This window comes from Panthera leo, chromosome E3 (assembly GCF_018350215.1).
Source record: "Panthera leo isolate Ple1 chromosome E3, P.leo_Ple1_pat1.1, whole genome shotgun sequence".
Lineage (NCBI taxonomy): Eukaryota > Metazoa > Chordata > Mammalia > Carnivora > Felidae > Panthera > Panthera leo.
The window spans coordinates 28,593,037-28,616,697 of record NC_056694.1 but is presented as its reverse complement, the minus strand read 5'-3'; the positions used below and the strand labels follow the sequence as shown (position 1 = coordinate 28,616,697).

Here is a 23,661-nt window from a genome sequence, read left to right as displayed (position 1 = left end):
TGGACATTTCTCACTTAATCCTCAGGACGGCTTTGTGTACCTCAAGAGCTAAGATGATTCTCCTTCTGCAGGTGAACAGCCTGGGTCCCTGGGTTAAGCAACCCAGAAGGTTGCTCAAGTCTGTGGTGTCCAGGAGGTGCCCATGCTGGGACTCATGCCCCCTATGTCTGCCCTTTCTCATCTCCCTGTTCTGTAGGCACCACTTGGATGCCACTGTTTGCTCTCAGGGACAACTTTGCTTTTCTCTTACCAGGGCCACAATCATGTCTCTGGAGGACTTTGAGCAGCGTTTGAATCAAGCCATTGAGAGAAATGCCTTCCTGGAGAGTGAACTTGATGAGAAGGAGAATCTTCTTGAATCTGTTCAGCGCCTGAAAGATGAAGCCAGAGGTCAGGAAGACTTGGCTTTTTTCTGTGTGCCCTGACCGGTGTTTTCCCCTCTCCCTACCTGAGAACAGCTTCTCCTACAATGTTGCCCAGTATTACCTTTGCTGGAAATCTGTGACCTGCCCTAGTCAGAGGGCGTAGAACCACACTGGGCAGGCCTTGTCCCTGCCCCATGGTAAGAATTGTCAGATGTCCGACCCTGTAAAGACCCTCTGTGGGTATTTAAACCACCACTGGCAGGAGTGTAAGAGTTTTGTGGGGAGAAAAGTCTTGACGGAATTGCTAGCTAGTCCATTGTTTCTGTGACCTGATGGCAGGTTTCTGTGACCTGATGCCTGATGGCAGTGGTTTCCAGCTCTGAATTCCCATCAGCATTTGCTCCGTGGAAGTTTGCAGTTCTGGGGTAGATCTGGGTGCAGAAGAACTTCTTGAACATCCCAATTAATTGTTTATATCACTAATTTAGTTCCTAATGTATAGCCAGTAGAAGGGGGATTAAAAAGAAGAAAACTGCAGGTCTGAAAGGTAGTTCTGCAGTGGTTAAATAAATGACAGAGATTTGTTTTATTTTATGGAACGTTAAACAGTTGTTAAAACAAATAAGGTATAGGGGCGCCTGGGTGGCTCAGTTGGTTAAGCATCCGGCTTCAGCTCAGGTCATGATCTCGGGGTCTGTGAGTTCAAGCCCCACGTCAGGCTCTGGGCTGATGGCTCAGAGCCTGGAGCCTGCTTCTGGTTCTGTGTCTCCCTCTCTCTCTGCCCCTCCCCTGTTCATGCTCTGTCTCTGTCTCAAAAATAAATAAACGTTAAAAAAAAAAAAACAAACATTTAAAAAACAAATAAGGTATAGATGTGAATATGGCTAGATTAAGACCTACCGTTGAAGGAAGATAAATCATAGACAGTAAACGTGTTTCTGTTTACACTTAGTAAGAATTATTCCTAACATACGCTTAATAGATAATAGATAAACTGTACATCTGAAAACGCAGAGAAAAAAGGATTGAAAATATCTCCCCCATATTATAGTGATAATGAGTCAGGAGGCCCATATGGGGGTTGGTGGGGAAAGCGTCTTTTCCCTTAGTATGCTGTATACCCTGTTGAGCTGGAAATATCTTGAAGCAAGAAAAGGATTAGTGTATCTATCATTGCCATAGTTTTTCAAAAATTTTAAACCTTTCTGTTTTTACTTTGTTTTTATTTTTAAGTAGGCTCCATGCCCATCATGGGGCTTGAACTCACAACCCTGAGATCAAGAGTCACACGTTCTAGGGGCACCTGGGTGGCTCAGTTGGTTAAGCTTCCAACTTTGGCTCAGGTCATGATCTCACAGTTCATGAGTTCAAGCCCCGTGTTGGGCTCTGTGCTGATGGCTCAGAGCCTGGAACCCGCTTCGGATTCTGTGTCTCCCTCTCTCTCTGCCCCTCCCCCGTTCATACTCGCTCTCTGTATTAAAAATAAAACATTAAAAAAAAAAGAGTCACATATTCTACGGCTCAACCAGCCAGGCGCCCCTAAACCTTTTTGGTTTTATTACAAAATCATGTAGTTTCACAAGCCTGCTAGGCAAGGTCCTGTGGGTTTCACTCCACTGAGGGTTTCCGCCCATGGGTTTTCATTCTGGTGCTTCTTTTCCCTGACCATTGTCTACTGTCGACCCTCCCTTTGCCCTGTCCCCTGAAGCAAGGGCTTAATCTGAATCCTTGTCCTGGCTCAGATTTGCGGCAGGAATTGGCTGTGCAGCAGAAGCAGGAGAAACCCAGGACGCCCATGCCCAACTCGGTGGAGGCCAACAAGACAGACACAGCTGTGCAGGCCACGGGCTCCGTGCCGTCCACCCCCATAGCTCATCGGGGACCCAGCGCCAGCTTAAACACACCGGGGACGTTCAGACGTGGTAAGAGAACGGCAGTCAGGGGGATTTGCCTTGTTTCACCAAGCTCTCCATGGGTAGGGTGCTGGGTCAGGGAGGCACTGGCACTGGCTGTGCTACAGGGAGCAAACTGGGTGCTCAGAGGGGCAGAGCTTTGAGACAAACTGGAAGAGCTCGGGTGTGAAGCAGTAGGGAGTGGTGGAGTCTGCGGTGAGCCAGAAAATAGAAGCTTCTTCCCAGGGGCGGCTGCCACTGTGCTCCCACCCCGTGACATATGGGCCCAGCATTAGCGGACCTTTCTGTTCTTCATCAGAAGCCAGAAATCCTCTTGCTGAACATGAACTCTCCTAAATTTAAAATTCCAATGATCAGATAAAAAATTTAGAAAACGTTTTGTGGGTCTAGGGAGACGTGTGTCTAGAACTGGAGCCGGTGTAGCCTGGGGTGCATGGTTAAAGAAAAAACAACCCAACAACGAGAAATTGGAGATGTTGCCCCAGCTCCTCTGCTGATTCACGGAGGCTGTTATCAGGCTGCTTAATAGGAAATAACAGTAGGCAGCTACTAGAGCTCCGTGTGGGCTAGTTCGCCGCTGTGCTTAAAGTGCTTTGCATACGCGTGACCTCACTGAATTCTTAGCACTGGCCCAGGTGCCGTCCCCATTTGATGGATGAGGAGACTGAGGCCCTGGGGAAAGTAGCTCGCCTCAAGTCATATGGGCGGTAAATAGCAGAGCTGAGATTCAGACTCAGGCCAGCTGGCTACAGAGCTCACACTCCCTGTTCCTGCCATATCCCTAGGCTCGTCCCCTGAGATGAAGAGACTGGTGAGATTTCCAGAATGCCCATCTAGAGCAGTGTTTTCCACACTTTAGTATGCACATGACTCAGCGGGGCATCTCATTCAAATGCACCTGAAATTGAGTGGGTCTGGGCAGGACCCGAGACCCTGCGCCCTAACCAGCACCCCAGTGATCCTGGTGCCTCTGGTCCCCGGCTCCTGCTTGGAGGAGAGAGGCTCTGGAGAGTTAAGACCCTTCCAGATGTGGTTTGCTTAGATGCTATTCATGTTCATTAACTGTATGGAATTCGTAGAATTTCAAGAAGACTTGTTTGGATTTTGATTTAAAAGAGTGATGTGTAGGGGCGCCTGGATGGCGCAGTCGGTTGAGCGTCCGACTTCAGCCAGGTCACGATCTCGCGGTCCGTGAGTTCGAGCCCCGCGTCAGGCTCTGGGCTGATGGCTCGGAGCCTGGAGCCTGTTTCCGATTCTGTGTCTCCCTCTCTCTCTGCCCCTCCCCCGTTCATGCTCTGTCTCTCTCTGTCCCAAAAATAAAAATAAAAAAAAAACGTTGAAAAAAAAAAAAAAAAATTAAAAAAAAAAAAAAAGAGTGATGTGTAAAGGTGAACAGTTAATACAGTCATTGTAAGGCTGCAAAAGGTCGGTCATCCCATAGACTCCTCGCGGGTTAGTTAACTTTTGAGTGAAATGGGCAGCATCCAGGATCAGAGCGTGGGGATTAGCCTCCCTGCCCCCTCACCGGGGTTCCACATGTAGGGACATGAGTGGACCGACTTAGACTGGGGATCGCTCTTATATGTGCTCCCTTTGCACACCCAGGTCTGGATGACTCCACGGGTGGGACCCCCCTCACGCCCGCAGCCCGGATATCGGCCCTCAACATTGTGGGAGACCTGCTGCGGAAAGTAGGGGTAAGACCGCCGCCTCCCCGGGTTTGGTGTGGTTCCTTGCCTATGTTTCAGGATGCCTGAGAGGGGCGACTTTACCGGTTCCTTTCCCCTGTAACAGAGCGTCCCCTAGCGTCCCCTAGCGTCATGCGAGCTCCTGTGGGCCTTGTTGACAAACACCCAGAGCTCTGACTCCATCAGTCCTTTGACCTCTGTGCATATATTTCTTCCCCTGCCATTTTTCCTTGGAATTCAGGAAATTTGGCTGGTGTCTGTGATGTTTTTCTTAATTTAAGAAAACTGAGAAACATTTGAAAGTTCTTTTCCTTCTAAATGAGGGAGTCAAAGACAACATCTCAAAAGGGCTAGAGCAAAGAACTCAACTTGAGGTTTTACCTTCACTACAGGGAAAGATTTTTTGTGTGTGCTTAAGAAATAACACAGGTATTCTGTGTAGCTGTTGCTTGTGTTTTTTAAAATAATGCCTGGCGAATCACATGATTTAACTCCTGCCAGCCTGTCTTCAGCTAGAATGTATGTAGTCAGAGCTGCGCCTTCATAGAAGCTTGCGACTCTTTTCTCGTGTTTTTACTTTGAGATTTTGGTTTTCTGTTCTGTAAACATGTTTCTCTTTAAATGTGTTGCACAGTTAGAGCATAGATAAGCCTGGGGCATCTCAACGCCCTCTTGGTTTTTATGGGGTCTCTTTCCAACAAGGCACAGTCCTCCCACACAAGCCACTCTGTGCACGTTTGATAAAGGTAAACAAAAGAGTAGATCATCCCGGAAGTTGATTTCACGTTTCCCATAGGCAGAACTGGATCTTTGGCAGGGCTGGTGATTTTCCAGGAAGCTCCTAACTGTCTTAGGCCAGTGGCTCTAAAGAGCGGATGCACGCTGGGTTCCTTCAGGGCCCCACTCTTGGAACTCCCGCCCTACAACACAGTTCGAGAACCCCCGTTTGAGGTTATTGTCTGTGTACAGGCTCTGGGGAGAGGGGAGGTCTGCTCTTGAACCTGAAAGATGAAAGCACGTTTCTCTGCAGGCGCTGGAGTCCAAACTTGCATCCTGCCGGAACTTCGTGTACGATCAGTCCCCAAACCGAACAAGCGGCCCGGCCTCAGGGAGGGGGAGCAAACACAGAGATGGCGGTGGCGAGAGACAGCCAAGCAGCAGCGGCGTGCCTCTAGGTGACAAAGGGTCAGTACCTTTTTAGCTGTCCGCTCCTGGGGGGAGCCTCTCACCCCTGACCGATAGCCATTTTGTAGAAGTTGGAGGGTCAGGTCAATGAACCTTAACCCTCCACCCCCTTGGGACGCAGTGAGGTGGTGTCTTCCGGTGAAGGTTAAGGGCAAATGGCCAGGAAGAGGCTCGTTTTTATTACTCGAATCTGCAGCCCCAGCTCCTGGTCGTGCTGTGAGAATGTCCTGTATGAAACACTTGTTTGGGATTTGAGCTTCAAAAGCTTCTCTGTTTCCCCTAGAGGAGGATTTTTTTTCCTTAAAAAAGAAAAAAAAAAAAAAATCTTTAGAACCTCAGGAAACAGGGACTCCATTCCAGCCAGACTAGATTCCAGTAACCTGATAGGAAAGCACAACTCGGACTCTGACAGCTTTGGGTATTTTCTTACTTGAGGAAAATCAGGACAGCTTCTGGATGGGTTGATTTCCTAAGCTGCGTCGCCATGTTCCTGGACCCCGAGCCAAGTAACTTGGGTAGGTGTGGGGCAGACAGATGATGGGGAACGAAGAGTCGTTTTCCACGGCGCGCACGTGACTTCCGACCCCGTCGAAGAGGGTGTTTTTAGTGGGTCTGGTGTGACTGGGCTTTTTGTGTGGCCTCGGGAATGTGCGAGCTCGATGGCCAGTGTCCTTTTCTTCGTTTCGCAGGAGAGAAAATTGACATCCAGGGAGACCCTGCTCCTGACTCTCTTTACTCTTAGAACTTTGTGGGCCCTGATGTTAGCCAGTCTGTGACAGCTGTAATGTCCGCCTAATTTGGTTTGCTCTGTCTGAAGGTTGGGAAAACGCCTGGAATTTGGGAAGCCGCCTTCAAATATTTCCTCACCGTCGCTGCCGTCAGCCCAGGGTGTAGTCAAGATGTTGCTTTAGGAAATCCACGGAAGCCGAAGCCCCTGGTGTGTCTGTGTGGGAGTCGTTGCTTTTCTTTCCCTCCTTAAACTAGGTTTTTGCTTTGTTTAAGTTAGTTTAAGAACTACGAGCAAACAGTCACACTAGCCACTGAGGCCATCGCCCATGGCCCCTGGTAGCTGTCCCCGTGAAATGTTGTCTCCTCCTCCCCAGCCTCCTTGCCAGTGCGTTGCAAATCGACAGGGACAAACCGGACCCTCTGGACAGGGCTCCGCGGTGTGGATGCTGAGGCCACCCCATCATTTTGAACTGACCTGAGTGTTGAAGGATTTGGGGATGTTTTTTTAATGACTGGAGATGCCTTAAAAATGGGATGTGAGCCCATCTCAGGCCCAGGCTATCTTCCATAAGAAAATCTCCGTGCTCTGTGGCACCAGAAGGGTCTGTGTACTGAAATTGTGTCTAAGAGAGAAGAGTAGGATAGGCACGTGCCTTTTTTTAAAAAAACACACTATGGTGTAGTTTACCTCTGGGACTCACTCTGCCTCTCACTGAGGCGTTGGGAGCTGTGCTTGTATTTCAGAGGCGATCTTGTGTGGGCAAGGGCAATGGAAACATCTGTATCTTCTTTAGATCGTTCCCGATAGTTGGGTTTCCTGGAACTTGTGCCCTGGCCCTGGGGGTGACCTCCCCTGACGGTCATTGGGGTGGCGTGGCCTTATGAGTACAGCCCCTAAGAACAGAACTTCATTCAAAGCCATGATAAAATAACCATGGTGGCCTCCACATAGGATTGAACCACAGGATTGTTGTTGGAAGCTTCCTTGTGAAAGAAGACACAAACACGGGATTTTCACGTGGACGGAGTATGTGCTCAGCCCTGCCCGTCGTGAACGGCTGGCTCACACTTTTGGAGGCAAGTTAAAAAGAACACGTGAATTTGGGAGCATGCGCGCAGCTTAACCACCCTTTGTTACTAAGTTATTTTTCCAAGAGAATAGCAGAAATATCCTTGAGTTGAAAATAGAACTTTTCAAGTGCTTTTGAAATTCAACAGAGAATGAATCTCTGGTGCCCAGTTCATTACCATGGGAACATTCTAACCTGTATGGGGAAAAGACGGACTTCTATTTTTTTAAAACAACAATAAAATCAAGAGAAACTCATTTTCCACGTGGTGGTGGTGGTGGTGGTGGTGGTGGTGGTGGTGGTGGGTAAATGCTGCTTTGTGCCTTGATGTTTGCTCGAACGGTGGCAAAACGTTTGTTTTTGAACCAAGTAATCAAATACGAAAAAATACTTGAAAAAAATTCCTCTTCACGTCAGCTTCTTAGAAGTGTATTTAGGATATGTTTGTGTATTGTTGAGGGTAGGTTCATGTTTGGCTATTGGCTTGAGTTCTTCCGTTGCCATATCTCTTCTCAAATCTATTTGATCTCTACCGAATCAGTGGGTGGAATCAATTTGTGTGGAATAGAACTTCTGCAAGGAGAGGACACACGGCCTGGTTTTGCATGGCCCCCGTAGTAACGATGGTTTTGATGTTTTTAAAGGGGAAAACAAAAATGGAAAGATGAACACGTGACAGAGACCACACGTAGCCTAAAATATTGACTCTCAGCCTTTACAGAAAAAGTTTGTTTTAAAAAAGTTTGGGGTGCCTGGGTGGCTCAGGGGGTTGAGCGTCTGACTCTTGATTCCAGCTCAGGTCGTGATCCCAGAGTTAATGGGATCAACTCCTGCATCAGGCTCTGCATTGAGTGAGGAGCCTGCTTGGAATTCTCTCTCGCTCCCCCCACCCCCCGCCTCTGCACCTCCCCGGCTCAAGCACTAATGTTCCCTCACTCTCGCTCTCAAAGAAAAAAAAAAGTTTGTCGATCCCTGCTGGATGAAGTCTTATGTTTTTGAAATTCAAGGATATCTTGGGGCGCGTGGGTGGCTCAGTCGGTTGAATGTCCAACTTCGGCTCAGGTCATGATCTTGCGGTTCATGAGTTCGAGCCCCACGTCGGGCTCTGTGCTGACAGCTCTGAGCCTGGAGCCTGCTTCGGATTCTGTGTCTCCCTGCCCTTCCCCTGCTCTTGCTCTGTGTCTCTCAAAAATAAACATTTAAAAAAGTTTTTTTTAATTCAAGGATATCCTATATCCTTCACAGTATGTATGTATGAGTTTTGATTGATAAGGATGTTCTTCATGGTCAAGTTCCTACTTCCTGGGCCTGGAGCTGCCTGCCTCTGCTTGGAGAAGTCCTCTCACACAGACTCATGTGACATCTGTGCTTGCTTGCTTGCTGTTGGGTTTTTTTTTTTTTTTTTTTTGGCCAGCTGTGGGATCTCAGATAATTTATCTCCCCTCCCTAGGCCTCAGATTCCCCATTTATGAACGCTGGCTTCCCAGGGTCATCGTAAGGATTAAGCAAGAACACACCCCATTCTTTCACTCCGTACAAAACAACAGAAGAGCCGACTGCACTCCAGTGATTTATAACCTTTTATTAGTGAAGGTGTCCTTAAGTACAATCGGGGTGCATATAAAACAGTGTAACATTCTTGCTCTCATCCCGCTGGAGCAGCGTCTCCTTTTGAATTCATGTGACTACCGAAGGCACTTCGTCTCGGTGAACTGTGTGCATCTGACGTGTGGTAACCAAGAGGGGAAAGAACTCAAACAGGGCCCCACTCGAGACGTTGGAAGGGTAGACAGGCTAGGGAATGTCTTGGGAGCGGGAGGCAGTGGCACCCATTTTGGTGACTTTCTCCCCGTTTCACGTAAACTAAGTTGCCAGTGATCAGTTACTGTGGTTCTATTTTCCTAAAAACTCAAGGTTTCTGCACAATTCACTGATGGGGGGAGCAGGGGTGTCTGTGTCGCTTCTTGGGTTTTTCTCATTTGGTACAACATTCAAAACTCCATCGATACCCTGGACGCAGGGTGGTGTTTTTTATATTCGTTGTGAGGGGTGTCTGTGACATTTGGAATTTGAAAATGGATTTAGTGCTAAGCAGAGTCCACTGGGTTTGGTTTTGTTCTGTTTTCAGCAAGTTGTTTATTCACTGGCTTTGGTTCCATTGAAGTCTGCATCGCGAGCGTCCATTTCCTCATCAGATCCATCGGCGTTTTCAATAACTCGACGTCCTCCAGACCTTCTAGAGGGAACAAAGGAGGGCTCGTTTCCTCGCCTGTGGGTTTTAAAAGAATACACGTTTCTTTAGTACAGAAACCCCCCTCTTGAGATTGGAAGAGGCTTTTAAAGGGACAGAAAACAAACACAGACAAACTGAAATGAAATGAAAATATTCAGGTTAAAGTCAAGGGCTGACCTATCTCAAGGTGTGGTAACGTTTAATCAGCTGGAATGGGAGGAAAGTAGATTTTTCAAAGCAAGAGAATCAGCTTTAAAAAAAAAAAAAAAAAATGTAAGGTGCGGGTGCCTGGGTGGCTCAGTGAGTTGAGCCTCTGACTCTTGATATCTGTTCAGGTCATGATCCCGGGTAGTGGATCGAGCCCCACATCAGGCCCCACACTGAGCGTGGAATCTGCTTAAGATTTTCTCCCTCTCTCTCTCTCTCTCTCTCCAACCCACCCCCACCCCCACCCCCACCCCCACCCCCACCCCACACCTCTCTCAAAAAAAAAAAAAAAATTGGGCTTGGTCATCTGATGGCCCACAGGATTCTCTTCTGTGGTCTTTATTTGGAAAAGAAAAAAACGAATCAAGTGGGGGCTGACACATCCCCGTGGGTTTATTCATACCCTGTGGAGCAGGTGTGAAGGAGAACGTGTTCTCATTTTGTACCCCCTTGCCTTCAGAAGGGAACAAAGGGGAGGGTTTTAGGTTCTCAACCGGAAGAAGGTGGAAATGAGCATCAAAGGCAGCATTGAGGGAAAGAGGTCACTGTGCGGATGCCAGAGGTGTGCACTCTGGTTAAAGCAACGCAGGGTCCCCTGCTTGTTTGAGAGCAGAATTCTCGGTGTGAGTTCTCCCAGGACAGAGATCTTGTCTGATTTTTCCTCACCACACAGGCACCATGCATGGCCTATAATAGGTGCCCAATGAATATTTGTTAGAAAAGTAAGCTAGACATGTTAATCTAAGGTGTATTTTAGCTTTAGCTGGTAGGATACCCCTTTCTCTGTGTGCTTATGGCTCCCATCTCTGGAGTGCCGGATGCCCTGAGTTCCTGCCAGGGTGTGCCTAGGTCACCTGCAGTGTGGCTTTGGTTAGGAGGGCAGGCAGGTGGCAGGAGAAGTCAGATAACCAGCACTCAACGTCCTCTCCAGGAAAGAAATGTTTGCTGTGTTTTCTGCAACAACAAATAATCCTATTTGGCTCTGGTGATCTGGCCCTGTTTGACCTGAATCAGAAGACAGGTCTTAACTCATTTTAGGATGCCTAAGAGGAATGCAGAATTTTTGTCATAAAAAATGACCCGCTTGGGGCGCCTGGGTGGCTCAGTCGGTTGAGCGTCCGGCTTCGGCTGAGGTCATGATCTCATGGTTTGTGAGTTCGAGCCCCGCGTCGGGCTCTGTGCTGACAGCTCAGAGCCTGGAGCCTGTTTCAGATTCTGTCTCCTCCTCTCTCTGCTCCTCCCCTGCTCGTGCTCTGTCTCTCTCTCTCTCAAAAATAAATAAACATTAAAAAAAATTAAAAAAAAAAAAAATGACCTGCTTCACCACGCAGAGGCTGGACTTTTGAAAGCTATGAGGGAGAGTCCATCCCAGTTAGAGATTCTTTAGTCCAAAGAGACAACTCAGAGAGGTAAGATTGGAGGCAAAAGGAAGGCCCAGAACATCCTGAACACTGAGAAGGGGAGTCCCAACGTGAGCCTTCTGGGGTCTGAGGGTGGGAGAAACCCGGGCTGGGAAAACCCGCGCTGGGAAAACCCGCCTAGGTTCAGAGAATGGTACTTTCTGAGGGGCCACGATCAGGGATGAATAAAGTTGTAGCCGCTCCCAGCTCAAGACTCAGGCCAGCTTCACTCACGTCAGAGGGAAGCTCAGAAGCACCCTGTGCCCTTGGAACTAACTTTCCATCACCCTCTCTAGAAGTGACCTTTTAAAAAGTCTTTAGCACTGTGCTTTCCAAGAACGTGGGTCTGAAAGCAGGGTCTCTGAAGACAGGACAGAAAGGAGAGTAGCTTCCACGCGTCTCTCCTGCTTCTAATCCTCCTGGTTCAAAACTCGGTGGGACAGCCTGGGGTTGGGAAACCGTCTCCCCTACCCTTCCAGGCTCCCAGCACTCTTGGCCTCCCGAGACAGTATGGATTTGCAAGCTACAAGAGCTGAGGTGTAAATGTGTTCCTTTGATCTAAGATGTAAATCATGTCCCGGGTCACTGTTAGCCCCCTGCTCCGCCACCTGTCCTGTGAGCCTGTCTTCCGGTTCAGGTACGCTTCCTGAAGGAGCTGGCTTCAAATCCAAGGCCGAGGTGGGCACTGGCTACATCAGTCACAGGAAGTAAGGGACCCCTTCTAAAGATTTTCTTCAAGTGTCTGATCCTGGAGGGTCTGGCTTCTATTCACAGACTCCGAGAACTTCCCCGAGGCACTAGTGGCATGGTGGGATCCAGCACCAGAGCAGAAGCACTGATTTGCAAGGACTCACTTCCCCATCGACTAGTGGGTCCCACCGTCCAGCCTGAGCTGGCAGGAGCGCTGCTCAGAAAGCCGTGTTCTAGAGGCCGGGCACTCTTCCTAGAGCTCCTGCCAGTCCCTCATCCAGCTTTAAGTATTTGGGTAGCGACAGCTACTTCTCCAAAAGAGAAGAGGGACACAAGCCAGGGCCTGCTTTGTCTCTCAAGGAAGATGAGAGGAAAACCAGGCCCTGGTTGCCTAACGTCACGTGTGGAAAAGCTGGTTGAGGCCTCTTAACTCTGTCATGTGAAGGGCCCTGTGTCCTTCCTCGAGTCTCGGGTGTCCTGTCCATTCCCCGCTGTGTATACGGGCTCGCAAGACCCCTGGAAAAGGCTCTGTCTGGACCATGCTTGGCTGCACAGTGGCCAGCACGTGTCCCAGTGTGTGGAAAGTGCCGTTATCAGCTAGGCCTTGCTCAAGGCTCATGTGGCCCCAGCGACTGTAGAATGCGCAGTGAGAGCCCATTTCTTTCGCAGACATGCGTATGAAAGCCCGGCCGTGGGGACAACCAGAGGCCGGGCTGTGGTTCCCATGAACCTGTGCTCGTGAATTGTTATTTGTGGACCAGATTTGAGGCCCTTCTCCACGAAAGGGCCCAGACTGTAGAAGTGTCATACCCGCTCAGTGCAGCGTCTTAACCAGACGGAGGAGCACAGCAAAGCCAAGTGTCCTACTGCCAAGTGTGAGAGGCCCACTTATGCAGGTACCAACAATCCGAGTGACACACACGCAGCCTCTTAAGCGCTCGTCAACACACGGTGACGAGGACACATTTGGTGCCGTGTCAGATGCCCAAGCAGAAGGAGGGAAGGAAGACGGGTCAAGAGATTAAGTCTTGTTGTACTGATCTTGGCTATGACAAAGAGAGTTTTGAACTGAGACATCCAGGCCTTCAGATTTTGCAGGAATCCCATGGAGGTTCGTGAGGGCCAAAAAGGGCGTCGGAGGGACTGGGAGGGCGGGAGGGCAGAACGGAAGTGGAAACCAAGTGCAACACACATGAGCCGCGAAGCTGGAGGCATGGTACCTGGTGAGTCATTGCGGAGTTTCCTGGGGAAGGGGGCCTCTGAAACAGAGAGAGAGAATCTCTGGTGGTTATCCTCCGCCAACGAGAGGGAGTCATCTAAGTGCGTTTTTAATCATCAAAGGCATTCCCTTCGATGAAATGATCAAAGGCACTTCTAAGTCAACCTGGCAGAGAAGCACGGGTCACCAAGAACTCTGAGGCCGGCACGCGTAAGCTGTTGGTTCAGCTAAGAAGCTCACGTCTGCTGGTGTGGCAGAGGCCGGCCCCAGCTCTTTAACAGGCGCTCACGTTGAGGTTTACCTGGTCAGCACGACTATGAAACTCGCTTTGCATTTCCTTGTTCACTGAGAGCTGGCCAGGCTTGCTAACCTCACTCACGGCTCTAGTGCTGGACTTGAGGTTTTGCACGTGGGACACAGAGGAGGCAGGAAGGTGTGACCGCTCTTGACCCTGCCTTAGGGTATGCTCGTACCGGGAGTGTCAGAAATAGTCTGTTCCATACTGGCCTGTAGGCCCTCAGGAGGGTCAGCTGTTGGGGGGCAGAACCCACAAGGTACGTTGAACATGTGCTAAGAGAATCAGGGGTCCTGACCACAGGGAGCAGTGAGAGCCAGAGTGGCTGACTGCTTCCCCACCCCCCGGCCTGGCACCGAGGAGGGCAGGGTTCAGTCACCAGCCAAGCAAATTCTGGAGGGGAGAGGGGGGGACAGCTCCATGTGAGAACAGCTGTCTTGCTGACCATTGTCCTAGGGGTTGCTCCCAAACCCCTGGTGGACCTGAGAGGTTACATCTTGTTTCTGTTTCACTGGGGGGACCTACAGGTCCTCCCCAGCCTCGTGTGATCTGGGGTCTCCTTCCCGAAGCCCTGTACCCCACGCCAGCCATCCTCCGCCTTCTGAAAGGGGTTTGGACTGTCCCCTCGTCACCTGCCTGCAGTGATGCTCAGAGTCTGGAGTTGATAATGGCAGGTGGTTTCAGATGGTTCCTGGGCGTGCCCCTGGATAACTCGATCGCACAGTGAGAAAAGTGCTCCCTTTCCCACTCTTTTTAAAATACATCTCATTATGTCAGGGATGGTCTATCCGGTGCTAACGTCATCTTCTGTCAGTCCCTTGTCAACTGAGAAAGAGGCCTTCTGGTCCTAGTCATCAACTTGTAGTCAGAATAGGTAGAATCCATTATTGTTTTGTTCTCACTGTATTTTAATTTTGTTTGTGACCTGTTGCTGCTGGTGATGCTGGTTTAACAATACAGGGATGGTAAATTTTATTTGCAAATAGATGTGTTTATGATTAGACCAGTTAATTTCAAAGACACCGTGAAGTCAACGATGGTGCAGGTAGTAAAAGGCTAAGGCAAAATGGCCAAGGTGGTATGAGAATGAGTTTAGGGAAACATCAGCTCTGACTCCGTGATTGAAGGTTTGTGCCCAGCACTATCCCAGACACTGGGGACGAATAAGCAGACAGAACCTCTGTGCTCATGGGGCCAGAGTGAAAGCTGCCAATGAGATAAGTAAATAAACAGCAGGTTACATGGTGACAGATCAGTAAGAGAACTGCAGGGCGTGAGGTTGGAAGTTGTAGACAGGTTAACGTGGGTGTGTAAATGCCTGAAGGAAAGGAAGGAGGGATCCAGCTATGCCGAGAGCTGGGGGAAGAGCCTTCCAGACAGCGGGAACCACCCGTGCCAAGGCCCCAGGCAGCATGTGTAGAGGCAGAGGGCTCATTTAGGAGGCGGTGGATGGAGATCACGTAGGGCCTGGTGGAACCGACCATCATAAAGGTGTTGCTTTCATTCTGAATGAGGTGGAAGCCATTGGATGGTTCCAAGCAAAGGGGGGTTGTGACTTGTATCTATTTAAACAGGATCCCTCTGGCTGCCATGTTGAGAACAGACTATAAAGACGGAGTATAAACACAAGTGAAACACAAGCTGTGAAAGTTACTAGATGGTAGGAGAGGGTAGCTTGGATGAGGATGGCAAGAAACATTTGTTTCTTGGATTGTGGATGTACAGTGTTTTTTTTTTAAGTTTTTATTTTTTACAGAGAGCATGAGCCGGGGAGGGACAGAGAGAGGGAGACACAGAATCCGAAGCAGGTTCCAGGCTCTGAGCTGTCAGCACAGAGCCTGATGCGGGGCTCGAACTCATGAACCATGAGATCATGACCGGGGCTGAAGTCAGACGCTCAACTGACTGAGCCACCCAGGTGCCCAGATGTACAGTGTTTCTAAGGGAAAGTTGATCAGATTCCATGGCAGATAGGATGTTATATATAAGGGAGATGGAAAAAGAAAGTAAGAGCACAGATTAGTGGACTGGGTCAACAGCAGTCTTATCAGTCCAGTTGGTGAGCTGGCAGAGACCGTGAGGGAAGCTGACTTGGGCGTGAAGGGGTTCAGCTCAAGGTGTAAGCTGCCTGTGAGGCATTGAGGGGAAAGGGCAAGCAGGTCTGGGGTTCTAGGAAGAAGTCTGGGCCAGGAAGCCACACACTGTGGGTGGAACTCAAAAGGCACCAGGCTGGGTGAGGTCACCTAGGAGTGAGCGGAAAAGGAGATGAAGAGAGAACCAAGATGGCACCCTGGGGCAGGCCAATGGCAGGCGGGCTTTGAGATGAGGTACCAGCAGAGGAGACAAGGAAAGACACCCAGAGGGGAGGAACAAACCCCGGTGTGGGTCGAGGAAGCTGCGGCTCAGTCGGGGAGGACTGAGGACTGACCATTAAGGTTTCGTGGTAAAGGGTAGCAGGGGGCGTGGGGCTCAGAGGCTTTCTCAGCTCCTGGAATGACTTTGTTGACGTGAAAATGGTGAAAAGGAGAAGGGTGAGAATTTCTGGAGCGACGTCCTTGAGGGAACAAGAGAGGTAGGTGTACTAGTTGGTGCTAGATAGTTCAGCCCGGGAACGGAGTAGAAGAAATGGACACAGCTGGGGGGAGGTGGGTTGACGGGGACATGAGAGCTTGTAAGGATGGGTGGGGATGGTGAGACTGGGGAGACAGTGAAAACCAGATGTCCAAGAGAGTGGAAGGGGGAGGGAAGTCAGGCCCAGGCAGCACCGAGTGAGGTCAGCTCCTTGTTGTGACAGACAAGGCCCAGCACGAACTGGCAGTGTGCCTGTTGGCTTTTCCCTGAGCAGAAGGTGGGAAGTCTGGTTTAACTCAACAAGTGCATACCTCAAAGCAGGGGGGGTCTGGGGTGTTGAGGGTGTGTGCGAGGCGGACCGACCACCGAGCCTGGGCTTGATGGGCAAGTTAGAGCTAGTGCTAAGGCCCATAGGGTGGCAGGATCGCAGAGGAGACAAGACCAAGGACCCAAGCAAGAGAGTGGATCACCCCCCTGGAGGGGTGTGGGTGAGTGTGACAGGAAGCTTCGGGGCCCATGCCTTCTGGGAACCAGTGGAGGTGGGAAGGAGGCCCGAGGAGCAGGGGTGTCGCCTATCCAGCTTCAGGCCCAGAGGGACAGGGGCGTGGGAGAGAAAACAGCCCTGGTTAGGGCAGCGGTTCGAGACCCCCGGGCGACCGCACCCCCCACCCGGGGAACTGAGCAACGGCTGGAGACATTTGCGGTTGTCACAATCCAGAGCGGGCCATGCCCCATCCTGCAAACACAGGCCAGCTCCTGTGAGGCAGGATGATCCGGCCCCAAACAGCAGCAGGGATGGGAGACCCTGATTAGACCAAAGTGGTCAAGAGAAAGCCCAGAAAAGAGGTTCTGGAGAGAAGGGACCCGCACAGGCAATGCAGCAGTGAGGACAAGGATTGAGGAGACAGGGGTGTGCCTCCCTCTCCTTCTCCTCGTCCAAGGGTGGGCTGGGAAGGGACGCGCATCATTAAAGAAACCACACGAGGGGGCGTTCGGGTTGCTGCATCAGGTAAGTGTCAGACTTGCGATTTTGGCTCAGGCCATGAGCTCATGGTTTGTGAGATCGAGCCCCATATTGGGCTCTGTGCTGACAGCGCGGTGCCTGCTTGGGATGCTCTCTCCCTTTCGAACAGAGGGTCCGCTGCTCCAAGGCAGGGCCCTGGTGGATCCGGGGCCTGTTCATGTGCCTGGCACACAGTGGTGCCGCGTGAGTGCTGGTGAGCGGGGAGAACCTGGAAAGGAACAGGGGGCGGCGGGGGGTGGGTGGGGTGGGGGTGTCCTCTGCATCAGGAAAGAAACTCCCTGTGGCACCTGAGGCCCATGAGCCTCACCTGAGCTTGCTCTTGAGCGCGTTCACCTCGCGGCCCATGGCCTCGTTGCTCTCCGTGGCTTCATCCAGCTCCCGCTGCAGCTTCCTGCGGTTGGCATTGATGCGCTGGGACTCCTCCTCCGCCTCCTCCAGCTGCCTCTTGAGTTGCTTGACCTTGGCGTTTCCTTTCTCTGCCTGTCAGGGAGAGGCCCGGGGGTGAGCAGGGGGCGCCGTGGGGTCCCTGCGGGGCTGGGAGAGGCCGGTGGCCCGGGTTACCTGCTCCTTGTACTGCTCCGCCATCTTGCGCTCGTCCTCCACCTGCAGCAGGACCTCCTTCAGCTTCTTGTCCTTCTGCTTCAGCGACTTGGTGGCCGCCTGCTTCTCTCTGCATACGGGGGGAGGAGGGGGGCGAAGCGGGGATGGGCTCCCTTGCACCTGGCACGTAGACCCGACCAGCCTCTCCCCCACTGTGAGCGCTTTCCCTGAGGGGCCCCAAATCAGGGCTCACTCCCCAAATCAGACGAACAGTACTCGGCCTTAAAAAGGAACGCAGCACTTGCGTCTGCTACCACATGGGCGAACCTCGAAGACACAGGGAGCGAGGCCAGTCACAGAAGGGCACAGACTGTGGGATTCCACTTACATGAAACATCCACAAGAGACAAGAGAGACAGAAAGAAGATCTGTGGTTGCAGAGGGCTGGGGGAGGTCAGGGTGATGGCCAGGGGGGTACAGGGTGTCCTACTGAGGTGCTGAAACTGTCCCACGCTGGACAGGGCAGAGGGTGCAGCTATCCACAACTATACTAAAGGGCCATTGAGCTGTACACGTGAAAAGGCTGAATTTTTGTATGGTCTGTGAGTTGGCAAGAAAGCCACTACCAAAAAAAAAAAAAGTGGGTCAGAATCCTCGTAGTCTGATGGTCACAGATGGGCCGTGATCTTATTTTCCCTTTTAAACGAGAAGCCTGACCATATTGGCACGTGCTGAATGGGGTTGCTGATCTGCACTTTCCTGGGTGGCCGTGAACACGACATCCCGTGAACACAGGCCAGGCATAGCCAGTGTGCTCGCGGGAAGGTAGCGGACCTCACGGAGGACCCCTGCCACTCAGGGCCGTTTGGGACGGGCCTTCTCGGGTCCAGGCCTGCCTCGCTCCCGTATTCACATGCGGTTCTCCACACACAGCTGCGGCGTGGGGACCACTGGGCTCATTCCCCAGCCAGGACAGATGTCCAGAGAGCCTGAGCCCCGACGGCCGTGTACTCCTGGCGAGCAGGCCGCTCTTTGGAGCCCGAGCCCCGCGTACCTGGCCTCCTGCTCCACCTGCTCCTCCAGCTGCGCGATCTTGGCCTCCAGTGCCGCAATGGTGGACTTGAACTTGGACCTGACGGCCCCCTCCATCTCTTGCAGCTTGCTTCGGAGCTCCTTGTTCTGCCGCTCGAGCTGCTGCCTTGCGCTCTCGTTCTTCTGGGCCGCGCTGCGCTCCGTGGCCAGTTCGTTGTTGAGCTGCTCGGCCTGCGGAGGGCAGTGAAAGTCAGGGGGTGGAGGGCACGGGAGTGGGGGGGCAGGTCCACTGAGAGGACCCACTACGCCTGTGGCCTCCAGCCTTGGTGGGCTTCGACGTGGGTCTCTGGGGCGGGGGCACCCAGGAGCCCTCCCCACCTCCTCCAGCCACCAGTTCCTTCCTGGGCCTCCTTTAAGGTACAGCACAAAAGGCAGCGTCCTGGGGCCACCCAGGCTCCCTGTCTCCAGGTCACAAGGCGGGGCCCCAGCACCTGTTGCAGGAGCTGGTGCTTAGTAATGTCACTGAGTGCTCACTGGTGTAAGGCCGGGGCCAGAGGCTGGGGCGACAGTAAGAAGGAGACCCCCCAGGCCCTTTCTCCAGGCCCACGTTGTCTGCCGGAGGGAGCCAGACATACACTGGCCGCCTGATGAGATGGCGACGGGGGCCGCGTGCCCACTCGGGGAGGGAGAGGGTGCAGGGAGCAGATGCGCTTGACCCCTGCTCCCGTCTCCCCGCTCTCCACCCCAACCCCGAGCTTGCGGTGCAGCAGTGTGGGGCGTGTGACAGGGTGCAGCCTGGCCCTGCTCCGCCCCCACCTGCTGCGTGGCCTTCCGCACGCGGTCACTCATGGCCTCCATGTTGCCTTGCTCCTCCTCCAGCTCCTCTTCCAGCTGTGCGATCCGGGCCTCCAGGCGGCGCTTCTCGTCCTGAAGTGTGTTCCTAAGGGAAATGCAGGCGGGTCTGGGGCTCCAGCCTCCCTCTGGCTTAGGAAATAGCCTCTGTGTGGAGGAGTGAGGTGATGCCTTGGAGTCGCCCTCCTTTGTAAAAGGAAACTGAGGCCCAGCGAGGCTCAGACACTTGTCCAAAGTCACACAGCTGGGAAGTAGGGAGCCGGGACTCTATCCTGTCGGTATCGGCAAAGCCGGGCCTGGAGGAAAGACGAGCTCTCTCCTCTTGGATGTCCCCCACCCCCACCCCGTGCCCCCTCCCCACCATGCTGTTCATTCAGAACGAATGAAACTGGCTACATGCCCAAAGGGGGTCAAGACCCTTGTGAGAAGCTTGGCTGGACACTGTCATTTTCAGGAGTCTCTTCCATGAGCTGCCTCTCTGTCCTCATCTGAGCCTGGGACCCCCTTCTCCCGATGCGGCCCCCTACCTTCCTGAGACGCTGCTGGTCAGCTCCTCCGCCAGTTCCTCCTTCTCCAAGTCGGCCTGTTTGCGAGCCCTCTCAGCCGCGGCCAGATCCTGGACAGCACGGGGGAGGGGAGGGGGGAAACCGCTGATCTGCCGGGCAAGGGCTGAACCCCAGCGAGAAGCCACCTGCTCCAGACCCCAGCAGTTTCTACGGCCACGGCCACCCTGGAAAGCGGCTGAGCCGCCTCTGAGCTCAGGGGAGGCCCTGCATGTCCCGGACAGGAGAAAATCCCACGTCTGCCCCCTGTCGTCACTCCAGGGGCCCGCCCCTGTGGAGTGCTGGACGAGGGAAAGAGGTGCGTGGGTGCCGCGGGCTCTGCCCACAGTACCCCCCCGCCCCAAGGCCCACATCGAGAAGGCTCTACCTCCTGTAGCTGCATGAGGTCGGCTTCTAAGCTCTTGGCTTTCTTCTCATTCTCTTTGGCGGTGGCAAAGATCTCGTCTCTGGAGGCGCGGGCATCTTCCAGCTCTCTCTGGAAGTCCTTCATCTGGGCCTGCGTGAGTCAACAGGAGGGACAAGCCAAGAGATCCTAAGTCACCATCTTTACACGCCAGCCCCGAGGAAGTTCAGATCAACCACAGAGAGGTCCCCGTGGCCCACCCACCCCACCTCACGGGGCCAGGTTGCTGTCGGGGGGCACCGTTCCGGAGGGGCTCAGCAGACCTAAAACATGGCCATGAGGTCCGAGGGCCTTGGCCAAAGGCCTGGTGATCGTGCCTTACCCAGGGCGGGAAACGGCCCCCCGAGGCTGAACCACGGTGGAAAACCCCAGCTGAATATTCAGGCGCCCGTGACAGGCCTGCGTCCTACGGCTGTGGGCCCGGCTTCCCCTCCGGTGGGGAGCCACCCCCTGCCTCGGCCCGTGCCCCGCATCCCCCACCTGCAGTTTCCGCAGCTGCTTGATGGCTTCCTCCCGGCCCTTGATGGCCGAGTCGGCCTGCAGCTCTAGGTCCTTCAGGTCCCCTTCCAGCTTCTTCTTGGCCGCCGTTGCCAGGGCGCGTTGCTTTCTCTCGTCTTCCAGTTCTGTCTCGTACTCGTGCAGCTGAGCGAGGGGGGGAGGGGGGCGCTGCCGGGCCGGGCCATCCCTCGGAGGCCCTACCCCCACCGCGGCCGGCATTTGGAGAGCTTCCGGGGCAGGGAGGGGGGGGCACAGCTCCCCCACCCTGCCCCCCCAGGAGGGGTCTGCTCGTCCCCAGGTTGCAGGCGGCTGAGAGAACCAAGTCTCTTTGGGTCCGGGCCCCGCTGCCTCCCCGCCCCGCATCCCCCCCACCCGGACTACCTGCCTCTGGAGCTGCCGCCTCTTCTCTTCATTCTGCTCATCCCGAGCCTGGAGGTCCCGCTCAAACTGGCCCTTGAGGGCCTGCATGTTGACCTCCAGCCGCAGCTTGGCGTCCTCCGTGGCCTGCAGCTCGTCCTCCAGCTCCTCCAGCTGGGTCTTCATCTCCTCCATCTGGGTCTCCAGGGCCCGCTTGGACTTCTCCAGCTCGTGGACCTTTCGCGGGAGGGGAGACTTCATGAAGACGCTCAGGCAACCCGCGGGGACGGGCAGCTCTGTAAAGTCGCACAGATGGCTTTCGCCCCCCCCCCCCCCCCCCCCGCGGGATGCAGTGCCAAGAGTCAAGGCCAGAGTCTTCCTTGGGGACCCCCCCCCCAAGTGCTGTTTCCAACCAGTCCCCGTCTGCGTGACGGCCTTCAGTCCTGATGGTCCCGTCCCGTGGAAGAGGCTCAGGGTGCCCGCGTCCCGCCCTGTGGGTAATGCATAGTGGGGAGGGGGCTGGTGACCTGTGGACAGGCACAGACACGGAGGAACCACTTACGTTCTTGCCCACGTCATCCTTGGAGCTGACCAGGCCCTCCATCTCGGCCTTGAGCATTTTGTTGGCTCTCTCGAGGTCCTCTTTGGCTTCCAGGGCCTCTTCGAGGGCTCGCGCCAGCGACAAGGCCTTGGTTTCCTTTTCCCTGGCTTCTGCCTCGGCTCTGTCCCTTTCATCCGCGTATTTGGAAGAGATGCTCTTCTCCTCGGCTAACAACTACAACACAACGGAAGCCCAGCCCCGAAGGTGAAGTTCGGCTTCCCTTTTTTTTTTTTCTTTTTAAAATAACTTTATTCATTTTGAGAGACAGAGAGAGGGAGGGAGAGAGGCAGAGAGAGAATCTGAAGCAGGCTGTGCACCGTCAGCTCAGAGCCCGACGCGGAGCTCGAACCCACAAACCTAGAGATCATGACCTGAGCCACAACCAAGAGTCTGACGCTCAGCCGCTTAGCCCAATGAGCCACCCAGGCTCCCTTTCAATTGCAAATAAGCGCATGCAGCCTCCTGCCTGAATTTCTTCAGGGGCAGGTGGAAGTCATTAAGGCATCTATGCAGATAGTTAATAAAGAGCTTCCTTCTGACTTCTTGTAGGTGGACCTTAGAGCCAGCACCTGCTGAGTCTCTGTGCTTTGAAATCACTAATGCTGCCCTTACTGCCCATGCTGGTTCGAACATACTACTAGGTCACAGTGACATTTAATCCTGCCAGAGGCCACTAATTCTTTTTATCATGGCCACTCATCTCCAGCCCTCAAAAGCACTCTCTGAGCCAGAGTAGGGAAAGGGTGAGCGTGTGGACAGAGCGGCACATACTTAGCTCTGTGCTTGGAGAGGCAGTTCAAGGAACACTCCAGGCCGACGTTAATGTCATCCGCACAGACAGCGGCATAAGCGTATACACTGACACATCCAAAAACCAGGCTTTGAGAAGTGAGCGAAGACAGGTAAGTAATAGGGGCCCCCAAAACAGCAGTCAGCACAAAAGCCTACGTGACGTGTGACAGGGAAATAAAAGAAGCGACCCCAGGCCCTCAAGCCAGTAATGGGACAGCATAGTGGAAGCAGTGAAGACAGGCTGGCCGCCTGAGATGGAGAAGGACACAGCCAGCGTCACACCTGGAAGCCTGCTCCCCTGAGCCCAGGTGGGGAGGGGCAGTGAGCCCCCACACCTCTGGCATTGGCCTCCCAAAACAATCCCCAGATTGATTTCGAGGATCATCCCAAGTCACTTGCACACCAAATCAGCTTTGCTAAATCTGAGTAGCGTATTAAAAGTTGGCATTTTTTAAGGGTTTGGGCCACATGGGTGTATTATGCATTTACCAGAACTCCAGTGAGTGGATACTTGAGATTTGTGCATTTGCATGTATACACAAGAAGCAAAATTTTCTGTTAAAGAAGAACTCCAGTTAAGACACACAATGCTGAAGTATAGAGGGGGAAATCTGTCATTTGCTTTGAAATGCATCCAATGACAGGGACAGTTCATCCGAATTTGGTAAAACATCAATGATCCAATCCACGTGGTGGGTATACAGGTGTTCACTCTTCGGTGCTTCAGCTTTGCTGTGTGCGTGAAATTCTTCATCATGAAATGTTAGGGGAAGTGGTATAGAAAGGTGGAACGTTAAATTATGTGGAGTATTCAGGAGGCACTCGATAAATACTTGTTAAGTGAAATAAATTTCCTTCCTTCTCAGGGCTAGAAACTAAGGCATCCCTGGGGTCGCAGGTGGCCCTGGTGGTGGGGATATCTGGAAGTCACGTCCAAGAGCCAGTGCTCTCCTCGCTCTGACCTAGGAGCCCCGATGCTTCATGGTCACCCAAGGCAAGCTAGCTTTCCTTGGGAGGATGGGTGGGAGACACATACATGGCAGGCACACCAGCTGCTTCAAAGACCCTCCCGCCCCACCCCGTGTCCGTGAACAGAGCTGACGGCCCTCCAGCCCCTACCTGATCAAACTTCTTCTGCTTCTTCTCCAGGTTGGACACCAGTTGCCGCTGGTTGTCCAAATCGACGACCAGGTCGTCCAGCTCCTGCTGAAGCCTGTTCTTGGTCTTTTCCAGTTTGTCATAAGCAGCTGCCTTCTCTTCATACTGCTGGGTGAGGCCTTCGATTTCCTTCTGGAACCGCTTCTTGCCCTCTTCCAAGGCCTCCACGGTGCTGGCAAAGTCCTGTAGCTTCTTCTTCGAATCGGAGAGCTAAAATGACAGTGTCCGGGTTGGGGTAAAAGGAGGGCCAATGAGCGAGTCCCATCCCTGACTCCA

The 23,661-nt window shown here is 52.9% G+C and overlaps 2 protein-coding genes across 10 annotated transcripts in view; one reads left to right on the top strand and one right to left on the bottom strand.

The window, feature by feature from the left end:
* The window catches only part of NDE1 (nudE neurodevelopment protein 1), a 43,025-nt gene extending 19,904 nt beyond the window's left edge, over positions 1-23,121 (top strand). Inside the window, exons 5-10 of one of the 5 annotated variants that reach the window (XM_042922892.1) lie at positions 254-390; positions 2,108-2,287; positions 3,884-3,975; positions 4,997-5,151; positions 5,587-5,666; positions 5,969-6,139. In XM_042922892.1, coding sequence (XP_042778826.1) covers positions 254-390; positions 2,108-2,287; positions 3,884-3,975; positions 4,997-5,151; positions 5,587-5,666; positions 5,969-6,045 — 721 coding nt within the window. In that variant the 3' untranslated portion in view covers positions 6,046-6,139. The other 4 variants (XM_042922893.1, XM_042922896.1, XM_042922894.1 and 1 more) reach the window with 4 other exon arrangements.
* MYH11 (myosin heavy chain 11) overlaps positions 8,518-23,661 on the bottom strand; it is a 122,593-nt gene continuing 107,449 nt past the window's right edge. For 2 of the 5 annotated variants that reach the window (XM_042922889.1, XM_042922890.1), the window contains 12 exons: positions 23,347-23,595; positions 21,397-21,609; positions 20,859-21,071; positions 20,460-20,621; positions 19,944-20,072; positions 19,541-19,629; positions 18,978-19,101; positions 18,184-18,392; positions 17,151-17,259; positions 16,897-17,069; positions 12,701-12,739; positions 9,134-9,219 (listed from right to left, as the gene is read on the bottom strand). In XM_042922889.1, the coding sequence (XP_042778823.1) occupies positions 12,709-12,739; positions 16,897-17,069; positions 17,151-17,259; positions 18,184-18,392; positions 18,978-19,101; positions 19,541-19,629; positions 19,944-20,072; positions 20,460-20,621; positions 20,859-21,071; positions 21,397-21,609; positions 23,347-23,595 (1,701 nt within the window). In that variant the 3' untranslated portion in view covers positions 9,134-9,219; positions 12,701-12,708. Of the gene's footprint in view, positions 9,220-12,700; positions 12,740-16,369; positions 16,371-16,896; positions 17,070-17,150; positions 17,260-18,183; positions 18,393-18,977; positions 19,102-19,540; positions 19,630-19,943; positions 20,073-20,459; positions 20,622-20,858; positions 21,072-21,396; positions 21,610-23,346; positions 23,596-23,661 lie in introns of all 5 variants that reach the window. The other 3 variants (XM_042922887.1, XM_042922888.1, XM_042922891.1) reach the window with 2 other exon arrangements.